This window comes from Nomascus leucogenys, chromosome 3 (assembly GCF_006542625.1).
Source record: "Nomascus leucogenys isolate Asia chromosome 3, Asia_NLE_v1, whole genome shotgun sequence".
NCBI classification, from domain to species: Eukaryota; Metazoa; Chordata; class Mammalia; order Primates; family Hylobatidae; genus Nomascus; species Nomascus leucogenys.
This window is the reverse complement of record NC_044383.1, coordinates 49540243-49562744: the sequence shown is the minus strand read 5'-3', so window position 1 is coordinate 49562744 and position 22502 is coordinate 49540243. Positions and strand designations below refer to the sequence as shown.

Sequence of the window (22502 nt, the reverse complement as noted above, 5' to 3'; positions counted from 1 at the left end):
TAATAAGAAGATAGAGAATAATATGTAACCAAATCTGACTGATTTGACATTAGTCCCAAATTTGCTCATTCTATGTGGAAGAAATGCCTTGGATACCTTGACTCAGACTTTGACTTATTTTAGCTGGGAATATGCTTTTTCTATCTTATGCTATCCTTTGTTAAGTGATTATAAACCTGTGGTTCAAAGTTTAAGTACAAAAAACTTTGATACTATTTTTCTTTCTTTGTTCATTTTCTTTTTCCTTTAAGTGAGAATGTGACCACTAACATTGATAACTAATTACTATTACTCTAATACCAAAACTGAGCTCTGCCATGCTGTAAGCCATGTAAACTATCTAAAGTGATTAGCTGGTAGTTTGAGCTTGTCCTCTTCTAAAGATAATTTTAGGCTTGGCACAGTGGCTCATGTCTGTAATCCCAGCACTTTGGTAGGCCAAGATGGGAGGACTGCTTCAGTCAAGGAGTTCGAGACCAGCCCAGGCAACATAGCGAGACCCTGTGTCTGCAAATAATTAGCCAGGTGTAGTGGGGTGCCTATAGTCCCAGCTACTCAGAGGCTGACATGTGAGGCTAGCTTGAACCTGGCAGACTAAGGTTCAGTGAGCCGAGTTTATGCCATTGCACTCCAGCCTGGGTGACAGAGAAAAAATAAAGAAGAGAGAATATTAACTCCCTAGAAAAATTCATGAAATAGCTGATCCTGAAGTGAAATTATCAGGGTTGTGTAGTTTAAATTACCTTTTCTGACAAGTAGATATGATTATCTGGAAACATTTTAAATAGTTCACAATATATATAGAATTTGAAGCTAAATCAAGTTGATGCTGTATTTAATACACATTTGCTATTATTTACTATTTAATCATTTGTGTCTCAACTTTATCACTTATTATGTAGTCTTTCATTATGTAACTTAAATTAAAATCAGATTAAATTGAAATTTCAGTTTCTTGGTCACATCAACCACTTTTCATTTGTCATATTTGGCTAGTACCTACTGCATAAGACAGAGCTGATTAAGAATATTTTATTGGATAGCACTAATTTATATAAGTAAAACAATATATTGTTTTACTCAGTTTTTTATATTGTTATTAGATAAGACTATTTTTGTATGATTGTATTTTGTATTTTGTATGATTCTTAGCAATTCTTAGTAATGGCAGATCGTAAATGCATACTCATAATAATAATAGCATAGGTAAAAATAGGAATAATCATAATAAAATAATAATTATTGTTATAACAAATGAAAATGTATAACTTACGTATCTAGTATCATGAATAAGGTATACATAGTCTTTTATCAAGTCTCTAAAACTCTCCTAGCTACCATTTATTTTCCAAGTATTTCACTATGAAATAGTTCTGAAATAGACATTCTAAAAAATTTCCCCTAATTAGACACCATAAAGCCAGCCCAATATATGATTCTCATAGCTGTATTTAAAAACAAATGAAAAAAATCTAAACAATGTTTTAGTCCTTTTTAATTCTAAATGGTAGGAAACTTTAATATGTGGATCATAAGTACCTATCACCAGGAACAAATATGCTTAATCAGGATACAGGATGATTAAAAAGGAAGTCGGATAGTATTCTAACTCTAATTAGAGAATTATGTTATGGCATTAATTAATGAGGATATTTTTATGCATCTCTAAATTTGTTATAACTCTGAACTTTATTTCATTTGAGATATTTTACTACATTGTTTTATATTTATCCCCCTTAGCATATATACTACATCAAAAATACCATCACATTATATGACTATTACAGCAAGACAAACATTAGGTAAACAACCAGTCACATTTTTCAACCAATTTGGATCAGCACACAGAGTTGAACTCAATAAACATGTAAACGAAAAGTCTTGATTCATTGACTCTGTTAGTGTCTATGTCCGTTTTTTTTTAAATCTATTTTTTAAATTGACAAATAATAATAGTACATACTTATTGGGTATATAGATGTTTCTATATGTATAATGCATAGCAATCAAATCAGGGTAGTTAACATATCTATTGTCTCAAACAGTTATCACTTCTTTATATTGGGAAAATTCGATATCATTCTTCTAGCTATTTGGAACTATATACTATTGTCAACTATAGTTATTCTACAGTGGTATAGAGCACTAGAATGTATTCTCCCTATCTAAGACATTATGTTACATGAAATAAGCCAAGAACAGAAAGTTAAACGCCACATACATGTTCTTATTCATATGTGGAATCTAAAAAAAAGGTAATCTCATAAAAATAAAGTGTAGAATACAAGATACTGGAGGCTGGTAAGGGTAAAAGGAAAGGAGGAGTAGGGAGAAATTTGTTAAAGGGTACAAAATTATACCTATGTCCCTTTTATTCATGCTTCAGTATGAATTCATACTTCAGTAGTTATTATCATTCTAATAACAACCATTCGAAACTGTGGACACAAAGTCTATTAATCTATGTAACTATATCCAGAAAAAATAGACATTTAGGAGGGCTTTATTGTGTTATTATTACATAAGAAACCTTATTCTTACAAACAAAAGTAAGCCCTTTCATAAGAGTTATCTTTTACTGCTTAATTATAATAATTATAGTCTCTTTTTTTTTTTCTCCTTCTAGGCTACTGATAAAGATACTGGCAATTATAGTGTCATGGCCTACAGACTCATAATACCACCAATTAAAGAAGGAAAAGAAGGATTTGTAGTGGAAACATATACAGGCCTTATCAAAACTGCTATGCTCTTCCATAATATGAGGAGATCCTACTTCAAGTTTCAAGTTATTGCAACTGATGACTATGGGAAGGGACTGAGTGGCAAAGCCGATGTACTCGTAAGTAGATAAAACTTCAGAAAAGGGAAGTAGCTGCAATACTAGCCATGGGTCAGTGTTTTCAGTTTATAGAACTTCTAAGATTAATTTAAAATGGGTTTTCAAAAACATAATTATTATTAATTTTCACCTAGATTGTTAGTCACTATAGTTTAGGGATATGTAAATATATGGTTCATATATATATATATATATATATATATATATATATATATATATATATATATATATATAAAACAGCATAAGGTGTTTATTTTTCTTGACCTTTGAGAAAAACATTATAATATTTGAAAAAATGTGATAGTAACAGCAAAGGTATAAGCATTGGATTTCTATTTTGTCTTCAAAGCTCATTTTTAATATAGTGTTGTCCAGTGCTACATAAAAATTTTAAATGATTCACAGAGTTATACTATAGAAATTAAACTGTGAAATTATTTGTTTTCATTACTTTCAGCATTTTGTAATTGAGAAAACAAAAAAATGTTTGGGGAAAATTTTGTTCCAATAGTATTTATTTCTTTGTTCTATCAAAATTCCCAATGATGACATTGATTAGCCTTAACTAAGTTACATTTGGCTATAGTCAATAATATCACTGTTCTAATTTTCACTTATGCTGTGCAGAAGTTTAGTGATAGATCATTTGAAAGGGAAGTTTGATATTAGCTTTTATTGAAAATATGTAACACCAGTGCATATATCCTGTGGACTCTTCACCAACTTGAAAGCATGGGTCATTTGGACTTTTGTCTGATGAATCTAATAAAAAGTATATTCATTGGAAATATTTGTCACATAAAAACAGATCAAGAATAAGTTGTCTTTTGTTCTTTACATCATAAATTTTCGTTTTTTCACAGTTCTTCTCATTTAGTTCCCTGGACAAGCGTAACTTTCATATACATGCAGATATCAATGATCAAATATTTTTCTTCTTAGATAATGGTGAAGAACAATCACCATGACTGTGGCCAAAACAGTCTTCCAGGAACATTCTCATTTTTAACAGTAAAGCTGCAATAGAGTAAATGAAGGCCACTCTAAGCCAAGAAGCTTTTGATGTAGGAGTTATTAAGTTTGACATACATTTTTGATGAAATTAAGATCGGTAAATCTTATAGAACCTTATACACTTTATTTTTATGAGATCATCTTTTTTTAGATTCCACATATGAATAAGAACATGTAGTGTTTAACTTTCTGTTCTTGGCTTATTTCATGTAACACAATGTCCTATTCTATTGTTCTATTATTTAAGATATGCACATTTTGGTGCTTAAAAGCTAAACAATAAGGCCAGGCATGGTAGCTCACACCTGTAATCCCAGCACTTTGGGAGGTCGAGGCGGGAGGATCACTTGAGGTCAGGAGTTTGAGACCAGCCTGGCAAAGATGGTAAAACTCTGTCTCTACTGAAAATACAAAAATTAGCTGGGCATGGTGGCACACAGCTACTTGGGAGGCTGAGGCAGGAGAATCGCTTGAACCCAGTAGGCAGAAGTTGCAGTGAGCCGAGATCAAGCCACCGCACTCCAGCCTGGGCGACAGAGTGAGACTGTGTCTCAAAAAATAAAAAATAAAATAGAAACTAAACAATAAAATCACTACACTAAGTGTAATTAAAATACTGTAAAAATCAACACAAACAAAATATATATAATCTTTATATAATATATAATTTTAATACATAATCTTTAAATATATATCAAATCTAATTATATATAATATTTATATATTATGTACATATTAATGTATCTATGAGACATAAAGTTTGTTTTTAATATTTGAATTCCATACCTATTGTGTGGAAATTTAAGAATATGCCTTTTAATATCATTCAAAATATATTTACAGAGAAATAAATTTAATTCAAATAAATTATAATTTGTTATTTATATGATATCATATTCTGATGCAAACTAATAACATCTAGTACATTATCCCAGCCAAATGATATTTATGATAAGCTTTGCCATCCTTTCAGTCAAGAGAAAGGAGATAGGAGATAAATAAGAGGTTTACGCAGAGAGTATGAGTGCCAAAACCAAGAAGGAAGAGAGATGACAAGTCTGAATAAATTACGAATGTGTACTCAGTCCAGAAGAGTGTGAGAGGAAAAGTGAATGAGGAATGGGGCTGGAAATGGAAGTAGTGGCCCATATAAAAGATGGGAGCCACATCGAAAGATGTCAAAACATTTTTCTAGAAGCACTGGGAAGCCATTAGAAATTTTTATGAGGGTATGAACAGAAAATGTTAAATGTAGATAAAACCTTCTTGCTTACTGAAAATCTGGTTTTCTTCTGAGGACACTATTTCTACTGCTGCTTTCTCAAGTAACGACTTTTGTTTGTTTGTATTATTTCCTATTTTTATTTGCCATAGTCTTCGTACTGCCCACTGGCAGAGTAGGATCCTTAGTCTATAACATTGCCACTTCCAAATCCTTCCTCGTTCCTAAAAATCCAGCTTTCATTCTCATGGTCTGACACTATCACTCGCTGCCTGTTGTAGTCTCCCAAACCTTGGGTCATTCTCCATTGTTGCTTCAGAGTTAAGCTCCTAAGCTATTGCAACTATCTCCAACAGTTCTCCTGTCCTACACAGGAAGGGGAACATCACACACCGGGGCCTGTCGTGGGGTGGGGGGAGTGGGGAGGGATAGCATTAGGAGATATACCTAATGTAAGTGACAAGTTAATGGGTGCAGCACACCAACATGGCACATGTATACATATGTGACAAACCTGCACGTTGTGCACACGTACCCTAGAACTTAAAGTATAACAAAAAAAAAAATTCTCCTGTCCTAAATTTTTGGCAATTTTATTATATGCAGAGATGATTCTTCCAATATTCTGAACTTACAATTTTTGAATGTCTTTCCTCCAATTACCCTCCACTTTATTCCAACCACTTAGAACCATAGTTATTTTTTGCCATTACCTTTATAACCTCCATTTCAAATCTCCCACTCTTTGTCCATAACATTTAATTAACATTGCAGCTAAATCCAGCATTCTTTTGTTCCTACCAGGATGTCCAGTCCAATTAGCCTACTATAATTTTAACTTCCATTGTGTTCTCTCATGAGAACCTCTCATGTTCTCTCTTTGTTGTTTACTGGATTTATAATGCATTACCAATTATAATAAGAACTCCATCATATAAAATTTAACTTTCTTGCTTTCTTTCTCTATGTCATGTTCACTTAGCAAAACCTCCACTTTGGTTAATTCCGACTGTCTCCTTTCTCCAGACCTATATCCATGCTGATTATGTCTGCAAAAACATACAAAATTCTATTTGTTGTTGTTGTTAAGAAACAAGGTCTGGTTCTATCACCCAGGTCAAAGTGCAGTGGCGTAATCAAAGCTTATTGCAACCTCGAAATCCTGGGCTCAAGCAATCCTCCCACCTCAGCCTCCCTAGCGTCTAGGACTGCAAGCACGCACCACCATGCCTAGCTATAGTATTGTTACATGAAGGAAGGCTTTGAGTGTGAATTGTCCATGTCGTTGGTGTTTTGAACAAAGAATTGAACAAAACACACAAATTAACACAGCAACGAAACAAAGGAACGAAGCAAGGAAAGTGGGTATTTATTTATTTATATATTTATATTTTATTTTATTATTTTTTTTGAGACGGACTCTCCGTCTGTCTCCCAGGCTGTAGTGCAGTGGTGCGATCCTGGCTTACTGCAACAGTGCAACCTTGGAAAGCAGGGATTTATTAAAGCAAGAAAGCTCTCCACAGGTTGGGAGTGGACTCAAGCAAGTGACTCAAGGGCCTGGTTACAAAGTTTTCTGGGTTTTAATACTCCTTTTGAGGTCCCTATGGGCTACCCATTATCTGGATGAAGGATTTGGCCTGAGGCTAAAGGCTGAGCTGAATTGACCCAAGGCCTGAGTGGATTGGTGCCCTAAGCAAATGAAAGAATGGCCCCTGCTTGGCCCACAGCCACTCCTAGGCACTTTCCCTTTCCATCTGAGACATGGGGGAAGGGGGAGGGTTTTAGGGAGAGTAGACTTTGATCCTTTGTTACTCAGGTGGGATGTGGGGAAATGGTATTTTTTTTTTTTTGGTTTAGCTTTAGGAAGTTGGCATTAATTGGTTTAGTTTCCCTGCCCCCAGCCCCAGGAGTTTCCTGTTTAATCCACCATTAGAAAACAATCATGAATTGGCCTTAGATTCCCTGCCCCCAGACCTTGGTGTTTTCCCTTTGATTTAACTTTAGGAAGTCAGCACAAATTGGCCTTAGGTTCCCTGCCTCCAGACCCTATTCTCCTGCATCAGTATCAATTTAAATTAATGACTAAAACAAACCCTCCAAATGAGCTTTTGCTTTGGTCAGTAATCACTCTATTTTGCCTCGATGTCCTAGAAAATCTCTGCTCCTAATTCTCCAATACCTTGTCCTCATTCTCACTATGGCCTGATTAATTGGCATGCTATTTCACAGAAAAATAATACTAAAGCATTTAGAAGGACACTTCTATGACTCCTACTGCTAAGTCTACCTACCCTCCAGAATCTAGACCAACATTCTTTGCCTTCTTTCTGGCTCCTTTAGATGAATTATCTGTTTTTATCTAAAGCCTGTACCTCTGCTTATGCAGTAGATTCAGTTCCCACTCGCCAGCTCCAGGACATTGCCTCAGCAGCTCTCCCATTTCTTTTCTACATTATTAATATAAATTTCTTCCTTATGTCAGATTATTCTCACAACAATGCTTTTTTTCTATCTTCCAAAAATTACAAAACATCCCTTGATCTATATCACCTTCTAGCTGCCATCCATTTTTCTATTCTTCTTTTTAGCAAAATTCTATGTTAGATTTGACTTGTTTCTCACTATTGAATCTCTCTTAAACCCTCTAATCATAAGAGTGTTTTCTCTCCAAACACTCTTCCAAACTATTCTTGTCGATGCTACCAATGACTTCCATGTTAGGAAATGTACTTGTCACGTCAGTCCTTATCTTACTTGAACCATCAGCAATGCTTGACTATTACCCTCACTAAGGTTTCAGACCACCCACCAAACTCCCTTGTTTACCTACTATCTCATTGTTTACTCCTTCTCAGTCTCCTTTACTGGTTCATTGCCTTCTCCTGACCTTTTAGTATTGAGGTTTCTCAGGGCTCAGACATTAAATCTCTTTTCTATCCGCACTCACTAACTTGTTAAGCTCACTTAGTCCCATAACTTTAAAATATCATCTACATAGTAAAAGCGCTCAAACTTACATCTTTACACTAAAGCTCATTCCTGAACACCAGATTTGCATATTTATTTGTACATGTAGCAATTCCACTTGAATATTTTTAAAAGGTGTTTATTTAGTATTTCCTAATGGATTTCTCTTCTTCATCACATTTCTTCCACCTATAGTCTTCCTCATTTTATTTGATGACCAAATCACTTTGAGTTCCTTAGCAAAAAATTTCTTGACTCCTTTCTCTCCTAAACCTCACATTCATTCCCTTAGTAAATACTGTAAATCTATCTAGGCAGCTAGCTAAACTATCAATGAAAGTATCCTAAACACCTTTTCAATATTTTGTTGATGAAATGAGAAGTATGCATAGAGTACATCTGCTGTATGTGGAAGATGGTTGCCTCAAGGAAAAGCACTATGCAAGCTGAACTAGCTGCTTTTTTAATGGACTAACATTTTTATATGAAAGAGCAACTTAGAGACAAAATATGGTTATTCAAACTTAAGTATTTGGTAGGCATTTACACAAAATGGATGAAGGGAGCCTGTCATTTCGTTGAAAACAACCAACTAGTGATAATATTGAAGTTTTCAAGCACAAATTATAATATTTAAAAAATGTACCTGTCACTGTAAACTTGACTAGCTTCCGAATATTTAGACTTTCTTGATGAGTCAGTGGTTGTATTAAATAATGTGATTTATTTATTGATATTGTGTAACGAAATGTGTTGATATTTGCAATATCTGCAGTGTTCAGTAAACTTATATTTTCCAAGTGGCCCATGCAAGATGTTAAAAAATTATGCACGTGTAAAAAATCAATTCAAAGTACAATGGCCGAGTGTGTTGGCTCAGCCTGTAATCCCAGCACTTTGGGAGGCTCAGGCAGGCAAATCACCTGAAGTCACGAGTTCAAGATCAGCCTGGCCAACATGGTGAAACCTCGTCTCTACTAAAAATACAAAAATTAGCCAGGTGCGGTGATGGGCGCCTGTAATCCCAGATACTCAGGAGACTGAGGCAGGAGAATTGCTTGAACCCAGGAGGCAGAGGTTTCTGTGAGCTGAGATCACGCCATTTGCATTCTAGCCTGGGCAACAAGAGCAAAACTCCATCTCAAAAAAGAAAAAAAAAGTACAAAACACACAAATAGATTGTAGTATAACTGAACACGGTTTCAGATTTCATGTGGAAACTAAATTTTGGTATAGTATTTAAAAAAGAAAATACATAATTATCTAAATAGAGTATTAAAACACCTCTTTTATGTAATAAAATGTGAGTTTGCAGCAGAGACCAGTTAGTTAGGAAAGACAGTTCAAGCAGGAGATGATGAATGTCTCTAAAGTTGGGTTGTCCAATATGCTAGCTCTCAGCCAAATGTAGCTATTGAATATTTGCAACATGGCTAGGTCACACGGAGATGTACTATAAGTATAAAATACACACTGGATTTCAAAGACTTTGATAAAAATATGTAAAATGTTCTTTACATGTTAAAATGATATTTTACTAAATATATATTAAACATATTGGGTTAAATGTGTTCTTGAATTAATCTTATTATTTTTATCTTTCTAATATGGGTGCCAGAAAATTTAAAATTACATATGTGATTTGTATTCATGGCTCACATTGTATTTCTATTGGACAGCACTATTTAAAATTTATGAGAATATAGAGGAAGAAAGAAAAGAAACTTATGAGAATAAATGGAAAGGACATAGAAATAGTAACATGTAAATTTCCAACCATTGCTTTTTTAATTTTGTGCTTCACAAATGTTATTTCTCTTCTTTTTAACAATACCTAGTAATTTGAATCCATTACAAATATCAATCTCAATGATGATGGAACCATATCTATAAAGCTTTCGTTAGTTATTAACCTACAGAATTACATAATTTTACGGAGAATTATTAAATATTTGGTGTAATAAACTGACATGCAAATTTCTGGAAATATTTGCATATTTGCAGAAGCTATACTGGAAAAGTAGCATAAATAAAATCTACTAATCTTAAACAGCTAAATATCCTTGTGATAGATGATAAAACAAACCAGAGTTAGGATGTAGAATTTCTGTCAAAGACCAAATGTAAACTGTAATATCTTATTTCTTCATTTGTGTAGTCAAAATGTGTGTGTTCTACATAAACCAGACATTAGCACTTTGAGGAGATTTAAAAATTTTAAAGTAATGATTTAGAGGTAAGTGTGAGACAACTACTCCTGGTAGTGCGACTTCTGTTAATTTATCAGAATTAAATGTTTTTTCTTTTTATGTCTTTAAAATAAAATATAAAAGTATATTTTCAAAATGTATTAACATCATAAAATCTTGTTAATAAAATGTAACCTTAAAATAGATATATTCTAGATACCTTAAATGTTAGCTCCCGCTATTTCAGTCAGAATTTTGCACAAAATCTCACTTTTTTTTTTTTTTTTTTTTTTTTTGAAACAGTCTCTCGCCCAGACTGGAGTGCAGTGGCATGATATTGACTCTCTGCAACCTCTGCCTTCCGGGTTCAAGCAATTCTCGTGCCTCAGCCTCCAGAGTAGCTGGAATTACAGGCATGCACCGCCATGCCTGGCTATTTTTTGTATTTTTAGTAGAGACAGGGTTTCACCATGTTGGCCAGGCTGCTCTCAAACTCTTGTCCTCAATTGATCAGCCTGCCTCAGTCTCCCAAAGTGCTGGGATTACAGGTGTGAGGCACCATGCCTGGCTTAAAATATTTTGAATAAGTAACTTATCTTTCTGATGAAGGGAAAGCACTGACTATCCTTCAGATTTAAGAACATTCATTCTTTCCCTTCCACTAAGTTTACATTGGTCAGAACTCCATAATATGGCTCCACTAAACTGCAAAGAAGGCTGAGAAGTCGATGTGTGTTCCCAGTGGGAAGACAGAAAAAGCTGGATGAACAGCTAGCCAGTCTATACTTCTGATTACCAAATATTTATTTGATTATTTTCCACACAAATAGAACAGTCTTATCAAAGTTAACACCTGAATCTCAGATGTCATGCTGTTCTTTTTATCAGGTCTAGAGGGAACTCCTGATGTTTTAGTGATCCAGCAAACACATTCACCCAGTATAGATGGTGGAAAAATACAGAATATCCAATAGAAATTCCTATTTGAAGAGGACAATAATGGTAGACGTACAGAATTGTCCAGGCCAATTCTGAACTCCTGTTGGGTATATATAATGTAGATCCCCATCCTGGGAGCAGGAGATTTCCTTGATTAAATGCTGTTTCTACCCTAAGATAGGAAGGCTTATGTTTGGTCTTCCTCTGTAGCTGCTGAATCTATCCTCCACTAGTTACTACTTAGTTCCTTTCCTACCTTTGTTTTTGTTCGCATCACATATAATATTTGTAAAGTGTGACCGATTTCTGGTATATACAGCCTGACACCTGCTTGTGTGGTTTTTTGGATCTATATCAGTAAGAACCAGGCAGAAAATTCATGCACATGTGAAACATTTTTTTTTTTAATTTAAGTCTACATTGCAAGAATCAGATGATTTGAAGACAGTTTAATGAAGGGTCTATTTTTGAAGGTCTGGGCAGGATGAATGTAGGGAAATAAGAGATAGTGGAGAATTCGAGGGATACTAATAGTACGGGATCTCTAACAGTCATCTGTCAGCCAGAAAATGTGGGTTGAAGCACATGCTTACCCGACCAGGAGACAGACGTGTGAGAAGAGGACAGTTTGACAGGGCAGACAGTCTTAACAATTCTCCACTGAAAGAACTAGTAATAAAGAGTTATTTCTCCTACTCATTTTCTTCTCTTTTCCAGTATCCTGCTAATGCTCCCTACCACTCATCCTATCCATAACCCACATCATGGTCCAGGAGCTTTCTCCCAACAGATGGTGGAATTAGGAAGTGCTTCAGTACTAGTCGCACTGCAAAATCTCCTCTGCCCTGAGGCCAGGACTCCAGTACTTCTGAGTCCAGCAGTTGGAGGAGATGATGGGAGCTTCAGGGAACAGAGAATGAGGCCTAGTGATTATACTTCTCCTTGGGATAACACCCTATTGTTACTACTTGTTCCAGGCGGTTTGATTTTTATCAAAACTTTTTTTTTTTAACTGTTTCTGGCCCAATGTTAAAAGAAAGAAAAAAAAGGAGGAGAGGGAAGGAAGAAAGAAGGAAGGAGGAGAGGGAGGGAGGGAACAGTTATACAAGTTTCATATATATACTTCTAGAAATTTTTATCATGTAATTTTACTGCTAAAAACTCAAAAACAATAAAACAAAAAATATTTCTATGCAACTTCTATATCCTCTTTTACTCAAGACCAATAAGAAAAAAACAAAATGATACAAAAACTGTAATGATCTGTTTTGCTAGTGAAGTTAGATGTGTTTTGTAAAAAGACAATCAAGACTCATTTACATGTTGAAGGGAAATTTAGTCATTTGGTCCCAGACACCTATGACGGGTTAGGGGTACAAGGTTAGAACTGCCAGCATAAACTGCTTGCTCAGAAGTAATAATCAGACCTACTCCTGTCTTAATACAGTCTTCAGATATGATTGATCAGGCTCACACAATGGTTTGATAGATTTCTAACTAGTTGCAAACATTTTACATAATATTTTGGATTTCTTTTTTTCCTAAAAAACTGAAAGATCTAGGAAATCTGGATTTTTTTTTCCCCACATTGCAATATTCCTTAGAGGTGAGTAGTAGCTGACCTCTTCAGCTGAGTTATGTGCTCTCGGATTTGTGTTACTTACACTTCTGTCATTTCATACTTTTGGCTACTTTTCTCAATTAAGTTACCTGCCTGGTTCTTGAAGGCATTTGAGTTTGTGACTCCTAATAGGGGTCTCTATATGTAAATAATCTGGAGCCTATAAAAAAAAGTATGGCAATGTGAAATTACTCCCTACTGTAGATTGTATTGAGATATGGTGCTAAATATGCCTAACACAGAGTGTTCAATTTATGATTCCGGTACAAATGCATTTCTATTTTAATACTGTGTAAATATATGTGCATGATAATATATGACTTTTTAGATTTTTTATATCAGTATTGGATAACAGTAAAGAGCACAAGCTCTGGTGTAAGGCAGACTGCATTTAATTAGGATTAAGTTATTGAATATATCCTCAATTTATGTTTCTTTATTTTAAATTGAAATGATATTTATAACAACCTGATTCTGTTGATAGATTTCAATGAGTTAAACCTGTAGAATATTGAGAAAAAGAATAAATGCCATGTCGTAAGCACAGAATAAATATTTTTGTTTTTCTTCTATTTTTCAAATACAAGAACATAGAAGAAATTCAGTAGATTTTAAATGAATGATACATAGTTATCAATAGCCATTAAATTAGCTCATTTAACCTATATGTAAAGTTCTAAATATGTATCCCTACCTACACAAATTTAAAGTTGGTTAAATAGACAAGAAAACTATATGTGATGACCTCATAGAATGAATTATTCTAGCCAGTCATACCTCAGATTCTTAGTTGTAATGAATAAATGATTTCTCAAGACTTGTAAAATATAAAACGTGTTTTTCATTATCTTGGGTGTTCCTTAACAATCAAATTAAAAAAAAATGCCACCCTTCATGTCTCAGTAAATAACCAATAAAACAAACACAAAACCAAAAACAATTGAAATCACTCAGGATTCTTAATTTCAAGGTAAACAACAAATAGTTTCTCATGCTCAGTCTGCCCCAGTTAGTCTTCAACCCCTTGTGTAGATCGTATAATTAAAAAACAAAACAAAACATTTGTTCCTGGATTTGAAAATCAGAAACCACTGTGTCTATGCATAGTAGGGAAGAGGTAATATGGGGGTTTTCTGGTTATGGAAATTTCAGTGAGTAAAAATTAAATGAATTCTGTTTTTTCTTCTTTCAGGTCTCTGTGGTCAATCAGCTGGACATGCAAGTCATTGTTTCCAATGTGCCTCCTACTCTAGTGGAAAAAAAGATAGAAGATCTTACAGAGTAATTGATTTTGTTTCCTTATATATTTATTTTTATATGACCATGATTTTTAACTTTTTTTATTTTTTAAATTTTATTTTAGATTCAGGGGATACATGTGCAGGTGTGTTACATGGATATATTGCATAATGGTGAGGTTTAGGCTTCGAGTGTGCCAGCCACCCAAATAGTGAGCACTGTAGCTGATAGCTAATTTGTCAGCCCTCATGCCCCTCCCATCCTCCCTCCTTTTGGAGTCCTCAGTGTCTATTATTTTCTTTCTTTATGTCCGTGTGTACCCATTGTTGACTCTCATTTATAAATAATAACATGCAGTATTTGAACAACCACAATTTTAATCTGAGTGGGTCATTTTAATCATTATAATATTCAGATTAAACATATAGTTTGTTTTAATAATAATTTAGCTTACTGTTTTCTCAAAGTCTAATTGGAAATATGTGAAGATTTTGAGAGTGTCTTCAAATAAGGATAAAAATTAGATGTGAGATTTTATTATTCAGAATACTTTGATGTATCAAAACCTCAAAATGCTGCATATGAGAAATCATAACATTCATAGATTGAATATATACCTTGATTTTTGTGGCTCCAATTTATTCAAAAAGCAGTCTGGCCAGTCCAGGAAATATGTCATTTCTCAAAGCAATGTGTCTAAATGCCTAGAGCTTACTCGTTTAAAACCAAGTTGACTAATATTAAGCAATATATATGTTTTAAATTATTGTAAAATATGTGGCATGTCCCTCTGCCTCCTTAACGGTGTAGACTCACCATGGCTGAGTATGTTATAGTTAACTCCAATCTAGTTGTGATTATTTATTAAACTGTGGTTCTCATATTTTGATAGCATAAAAGATGTTTAAAGTATCTTTACTATTTTACCCTTAATTACCCTAATTTAGCTGCCATTATTTTAAACTTTTTTTCTTTTTTTTTGGTTACATGAATAATTCTTTAATGGTGAATTCTGAGATTTTGGTGCACACAAGCAGTCTAATTAATCTAATTAATAGTTTTTAATCCCTCACCTCCATCGCACCCTTTCCCCTGAGTCCCCAAACTCCATTGTATCATTCTTGCGCATTTGAGTCCTCACAGTTTAGTTTCCACTTATGAGTGAAAACATATGATGTTTGTTTTTTCATTCCTGAGTTACTTCACTTAGAATAATGATCTCCAATTCCATCCAGTCTGCTGCAAATGCCATTATTTTGTTCCTTTTTATGGCTGAATACTATTTCATTACATACACACACACACACACACACACATATATGTGTGTATACACACATACACACATACATATATATGTATCTCACCTTTTTTTTTTTTCCACTTTTAAGTTCCGGGATACATGTGCAGAACATGCATGCTTGTTACATAGGTATACATGTGCTATGGTGGTTTGCTGCACCTATCAACCCGTCGTCTAGGTTTTAAGCCCTGCCTGCATTAGGTTGTTCTTCTGTGTCTTCTGTTGATTTCAGTTTGACAGAGGTCAATTATCGTCACTGTCAATTTGCCTCTTTAGCAAAATATCACTTCAGCTTGCCAGAAGAAGCTTTAAAGAGTCAGATAATTAGGCCAGGCGCGGTGGCTCACGCCTGTAATCCCAGCACTTTGGGAGTCCGAGGTGGGCGGATCACGAGGTCAGGAAATCAAGACCATCCCAGCTAACACGATGAAACCCCGTCTCTACTAAAAATACAAAAAATTAGCCGGGCGAGGTGGCGGGCGTCTGTAGTCCCAGATACTCCGGAGGCTGAGGCAGGAGAACGATGTGAACCCGGCAGGAGGAACTTGCAGTGAGCCGAGATCGCACCACTGCACTCCAGCCTGGGCGACAGAGTGACACTCTGTCTCAAAAAAAAAAAAAAAAAGATAACTAAACTTTTAGTAATTATATGTCAAATAACATACAATAGGCACGGATTAAAGCATAAGTGATTTTCCCATAAGAAAAGCATATATGATTCATAACAATTATTTCAGGATAATTCACAAATTTAACCTTTTGGTGTCATGTAAATTGTTTTATGAGGGTGATGGTTATCAACATTTACGCATGGAACATCAGTTGTACAATGTCTTGTTTATTTCTGCAGAAGTAGTGTATATACACTGAGCCTTTTCAAAATAATAGCTGGTTGTACTTTACCTAACTTTTAGCTGCTTTAATAAAAGCCTGTTGAGACAGGCTTCCTCTGATTCTGTTATCTATTATGTAAGAAATGATACCCCCCTTCAACTTTTAATCCTTTATTCTAGTTTATTTTTCTACAAAGCATTATCTAATGTTATTATTATATGTCAATTTCCACTAGAATATTATCTCTATGAATGTATGAGACTTGTGTTTTATTTCTATAACTCCAGTTATATAGTAGACACTTGATACATTTTATTGAAAGGACGTTTTACAAGCAAATCATGATGCCATTTTCTTTATTTTGAGACAAAATTTATCAAACTGAAAAAGAAAATAGCAAAAGTATAGTTTTGCAGGAATTTATATGATTTTAATGCTTCTTAAGTAGATAGGATGATATGAATAGGAAAAATCATGTAACTTTCAGGTCTTGAGAGAACTGTATCATTGTGAAGGAAGCTCTGACTTCATAAAACATTGGATTTAAAACGTGAAATTGGGCAAATAATTTAATCTTTTCAACCTCAGTTTCACCATTTGTTAAGAGCTGATAAAACATATAGAATTATTTTGAAAACTAAATTATATAATGTATTAGGACAATAGAAAGTATGACTATTCGGTGAATAGTAAATATTCCATATAAATGGAGCTAGCAGCTCAAAGTCAGTAGACTTAGGTAGAGAGTGGCTAGGAGTTTTGTACATTTTATTTATTAAGCATAGTTTGGTAATGGAATGCAGATTATGGATTCAGACACAGAGATTTAGATCCTATTACAGCTCTGTAACCTCTGGACAAGATACTTAACACCTAGAGCCACTTTTACTCTTCATGCAAATTGGAATAAAGACCTCTCTCTATCTCATGTTGATTTTGAAAGAATTAAATATAAATTTGCCAGTTTATTAGGCAGCACATACATGCCCCATTCCTTTTGTTGTGATTAAAAAACACAGTATAAACGTTACCATCTTAAACATTTTTAAGTGTACAGTTCGGTAGTTTTAAGTATATTGACATTGTTTCAAAATAGATTTTCAGAACTTCTTCATTTTGCACAACTGAAATTCGGTACCCATTAAACAAGTTTCCATTCCAGCCTTACCCCTAGACTCTGGGTAACACTCTTTTGTCTTCCTACATGTATAAATTTTACTACTTTAAATACATCATAAAAGTGGCAGTTTGCAGTATTTCTCATTTTGTGATTGGATTATTTCATTTAGCATGTTATTCCCATGATTCATCCATATTACAGCATAGCATGTGATATAATTTCTTTCCTTTATAGAGCTGAATAGTACTCAATACATACCACATTCTGTTTATCTGTTCACCTCTCAGTAGAATTTGGGTTGTTTCCCCCTCTTGGATATTGTGAATAATACTGCTATGAACATAAATATTAAAATATATCTTTTATATCCTGCTTTCATTCTTTTGAGTGCATTCTCAGAAGTGGGATTGCTAAATCATATGGTAGTTCTAATTTAAAGAAAATTGTTTTCTATAACAGTTGCACCATTTTACAATTTTACCACCAGTGCGTAAGCTTTCCAACTTCTCAACCTCCTATCAACACTTTTTATTTTCTGGTCCTTTTTCTTTTTTTATACATAGTAGCCATACTAATGTGTGAGATGATATATCATTGTCATTTGATTTGCATTTCTCTGATGGTTATTGATGATGAGCATCTTTTCAGGTGCTATTGGCCGTTGTATATCATCTTTTAAAACATGTCTATTCAAGTCCCTTACACATTTTTAATTGAGTTGATTTATTTTAGTTGTTTAGTTGTAGGAGTTGTTTAGATATTATGATACTAATCCCTTATCAGATGTAAGATTTGCAAATATTTTCTCCTATTCCATGGGTTGCCTTTTTCACCCTGATGATTGTGTCACTAATTGGGCAAAATGTTTTAAAGTCAAAGGTAGTCCATCTGTCTATTTTTGCTTTTGTTGCCTGTGCTATTGGTGTCAGATTCAATAAATCATTGTCAAATCCACTGTTACAAAACACCCCTCATATGTTTTATTCTAGGCATTTTATGGTTTGGAGGTCTTATATTTAGATCTTTAATCCATTTTGAGTTAATTTTTTTATATGGTGTAAGACAAGGGTCCAACCTTATTTTTTTACATATGGATATTCAATTTTTTCAATACTAGTTGTTTAAGAAATTGTCCCTTCCATGTCTGATTTCATTTTGTAGATTTTTTTAAAACCTATGTAAATTTAGAGTTTTCTTAAGCAGAAATATTTCTGATCTCTTTTTGAAAACTACATTTTAGATGGAAGTGGTAGTGATAAGAACTGTAAGACCTGAGTCAGCACTGTGAAGCCCCAGCACTCCCCCTGTCCGTGTCTGGGGTGAGTGATGAAAATACACACATAACTCAGGTAGCCATCGGGGTGCCAAATAGTTAATTAAATAGAAGAATTTATTGTTCTAGTGACGAGACCAATAAACACATTAATTCCCTGTGACATTCTTAGGTGGCAAGTTATGTTATCATCAAAGCCATTTCTATATTTCCCTTGAGACATCCCTATCCGATGAAGTGGAAAAATGGAATGTCATGTGATCGTCTTTTTTTTTTTTTTTTTTTGGCAGACCAATATTTTAGGCAATAGTATAAAGTTTCCTTGGTAAGTATGTAATCAGTACAAATGAGGACACTTGATGAAAGGAAAAATAATGACCTAACATATCCATTTTACAATGGAGCAGATTTTACAAAGATCAGTATACTTTGATAGCTAAGACAGTACCTGGAAAATTGAATGCTTGTAGTAAATCTTAGCTGCTATAATAATGATGATTACTCCTCACCTCACTGAATCGGCTGAAATGACTATACTGAAAATTTTTTACTACTTTTTAGGTTTTAAGCTTATAAAATAGACCAATTCCCCTAAGTAAGGAAACATATTCCTTTTCAATTAGATTAATGTATGCAACAAATTCCAGTGAGGATCTGCATCCACTACAGATACCCTTGAATATCTGTGCTCTGATGTATTTTCAGTTGATCTTAGAATTCACCTCCTTGTAAGCTTTGTGGTTTTTTAAATTACTTTTTTTAAAAATTAAGGCATAGGAGAAACAGATTTAAGAATAACAGTAGGGACACGTAACTACAACGGACAAATAATTGGCAAATAATTGTCTAAAGAAGAAACTATGAAATGTTTGCATTTTATAACTTCTTTCTACTCCCAGTTCACCATGAAACTCAAATGAGAGGAATTTGTGGTTCTAAAATTTAAATCCTTTAGAATCTATAAAAGAGATATTTTGAGAATTATAAACTCTAGTTTAGAAACATTGAGTTACAGTATTTCTATATGAATCGGAACTGACAACTTATTTCTCAGAGTTGCTCAAACCCATCTCTTACCTTCTGAATAAAATATGAAAATTCAATTATGGTAGAACTTTACTGAAGTAGTTATTGACTTGATGAGGAAGAGCCTCAACTTTATGAAATATTTATGTAGCACCTGAAATGTGCTGTGTAATCAATGTATAGTTCCTAGAATTAAGGTTACAAAACCTACATTAGAAATGTAGCCAGGATATGTATTACATATATAGAATTTATTTGTATAGTATATATAGTATATACGTATATATGTGTGTGTGTAAATATATATATATATATATTTCTAGGAGGAGAATTAGAAGGTCTCTCAGGAAGCATATCTATGAGAAACGATAACTGCTAGCACATTTTCTTATATCAATGTAATGAAAACTTGGTTTTAAGGGGAAAGGTTGAGCTCCTTTTTGTTTCAGATAACCTAGGCTCATTTCCCAGACCACCAAAGACTAGCTAGGAAGTCTTGGGCCAGTATATCAAACTCTTTGAGTTTTTGCATTTGTATCTTAGAGCTGGGGATTTATTAGTTAAAAAATAGTTACAGATTGTAAGCACTGGAGATTATCAGTGAACAATGTGAAGTCCCTGTTGCCATGGAGCTTCTATTCTATTGCATAAAAATGGCATATAAAATAGCAATATTAATAAATTAATATGTAATATTAAGTTATGTAGTGATAACTGTAATAAAGACAGCTAAATACAAGTATCAAATAGAAAATTTTGGAAGAGAGGTACTGTTTTTAAATAGGATGGTTAAAGAAAGCCTTTCTGATAAGTTGAAATCTGAGAAGAGATCTACATTAAGTGATGGAAAAAGTCGTGTGACTATGAGAGAGGAAGAGGCACAATTCCTGAGAGAGAACTGCAGTTATGAAAACCCAGAGAAAGAACCATGCTTGGCATATTAAAATATAGATATCCTGGTAGAAAATCAGTTCTAGGACCTGATAGATCACGTGGATGATTTCAAGTTTTATTCTGTGTGAGATGGAAAGTCCTTAGACCCATCTGTTCAATATGGTAGCCACTAGATACCTTAAGAGTTCCTGTTGATATGTAGTCTTCTCTCTAGCTGCCATATTCTACAATTAAATTGCTGTATTGTCTATTACATACCAATTTTCTCTCAGCATACTTACCATAAAGATATAGTTGGAGTTGAAGATGTTATCAACAGAGAATTGCCATGAATGATTTAATTTTTATCAGATAATGCAGCATACCCATTTCAATAGTACAATTTTTGAAAATAATGTTTCTGTAATAGGAATGTAACAGCTATAAACTGAAAGCAATCATAAAAATAAAATACCACAAATATGATAATAAATCCTACCATTTATTATTCAAGGTATAATTTACTATTCTTTAAAAAAAAGTTAAGTGTGACTAAGCTTTATTCAAAGCCTTGGAATTTCGTTGTTTTCACAGAAAGAAAATTTATTTGCTACTTTTTGAAATATTCATTTGGAGCGTTATTTAGTAGAGAAGTAACCTGTGTTTACAAGAAGAATGACTTGTCTTTAACACATTAGGTTAATTATAATTAAAGAAATCATAGTTCTTCACAGAATTGAAGATACCCCAGTATGCAATTATACAATTAAAAGCTACTATTTTATAATAATCCTTGTGCACATTGCAGTACCATCTTTAATCCTTAATTCTTTGAAATGTAGAAAAAGCACAGCTTTAAAATTCTGTTTTTAGTTAAATATGGCAGGATTTTTAATTGTTTCCAAAACTTTAGTATTGAATTAATCACATGGAACAAAGATGATTATAAACAAGGGTGCTCCATGATTTTCAGTGCTGTCCTGTTTTGAGAGTTAAAAGGTTTTATTTTACATGGATTCTTAGTTATTATTTGAAGGAATGTTATCTTAGCCCAATATGAGTAAACTGTTTAAGGATTAATCATCTGTCAAATGGCTCAAATTCACAATAATTAGTGTTTTGTCTCTGATAATATATTTCACATATATTAAGGTAAGCTTTTTTTTTATTTTGTATGACTTGGATTTTCCAAATTTGTACATATTTTCCTTTTTTTTTTCTTTTTGTGAGACGGAGTCTTGCTCTGTCACCCAGGCTGGAGTGCAGTGGCGCAATCTCGGCTCACTGCAAGCTCTGCCCCTCGGGTTCACGTCATTCTCCTGCCTCAGCCTCCTGAGTAGTTGGGACTACAGGCACCTGCCACCACACCCGGCTAATTTTTTGTATTTTTAGTAGAGACGGGGTTTTGCCGTGTTAGCCAGGATGGTCTCAATACCCTGACCTTGTGACCCGCCCACTTCAGCCTCCCAAAGTGCTGGGATTACAGGCGTGAGCCACCGTGCCTGGCCAATTTGTACATATTTTTCTATAAGCAAAGTTAACCAAAAGCAAATTACTTATCAAGTAGGTTTTACTTATTTTCTTAAGATTCCGTTTCATATTGATTCTGTAAAGAGTCCTGTATGCTGACATGTTTGCTTCAGATAGATGTGTTTCTTATTTTAATGGTAATAATACTCATCATTCATTCGCTCATTAACACATTTCTGAATGCTTATAGTCTATTATAACAGCTTCTGTTTGGAAAAAAATATATACATGTATAAAATAAATGAACTTAGTTAATATTTGCCATCTGAGAGATGTAATATAAAAAAAGGAAATCATATTTGTGCCCTTTCTCCATGCCTTCTCAGCAACATAGGAAAAAAAAAAAAGATTGAAAACACTAAAGAATGACGCAGGGCTGCTACATTTAGGTGGCAAATTTTGTTGGAATCAATATTCTTTCTACTTTTTATCTTTTTTACTTTTTTAGTATTCAAACTTTTGGAGACAATGGAAAGCCAAAACAAACAAATAAATGAACATTGAGGACAT

The 22502-nt window shown here is 33.9% G+C and overlaps 1 protein-coding gene across 1 annotated transcript in view; it reads left to right on the top strand.

Moving 5' to 3' along the window:
* PCDH15 (protocadherin related 15) overlaps window positions 1-22502 on the top strand; it is a 979523-nt gene that overhangs the window by 910601 nt on the left and 46420 nt on the right. Inside the window, exons 27-28 of the mRNA XM_030809305.1 lie at window positions 2627-2842; window positions 13990-14078. Coding sequence (XP_030665165.1) covers window positions 2627-2842; window positions 13990-14078 — 305 coding nt within the window. The remainder of the gene's footprint in view (window positions 1-2626; window positions 2843-13989; window positions 14079-22502) is intronic.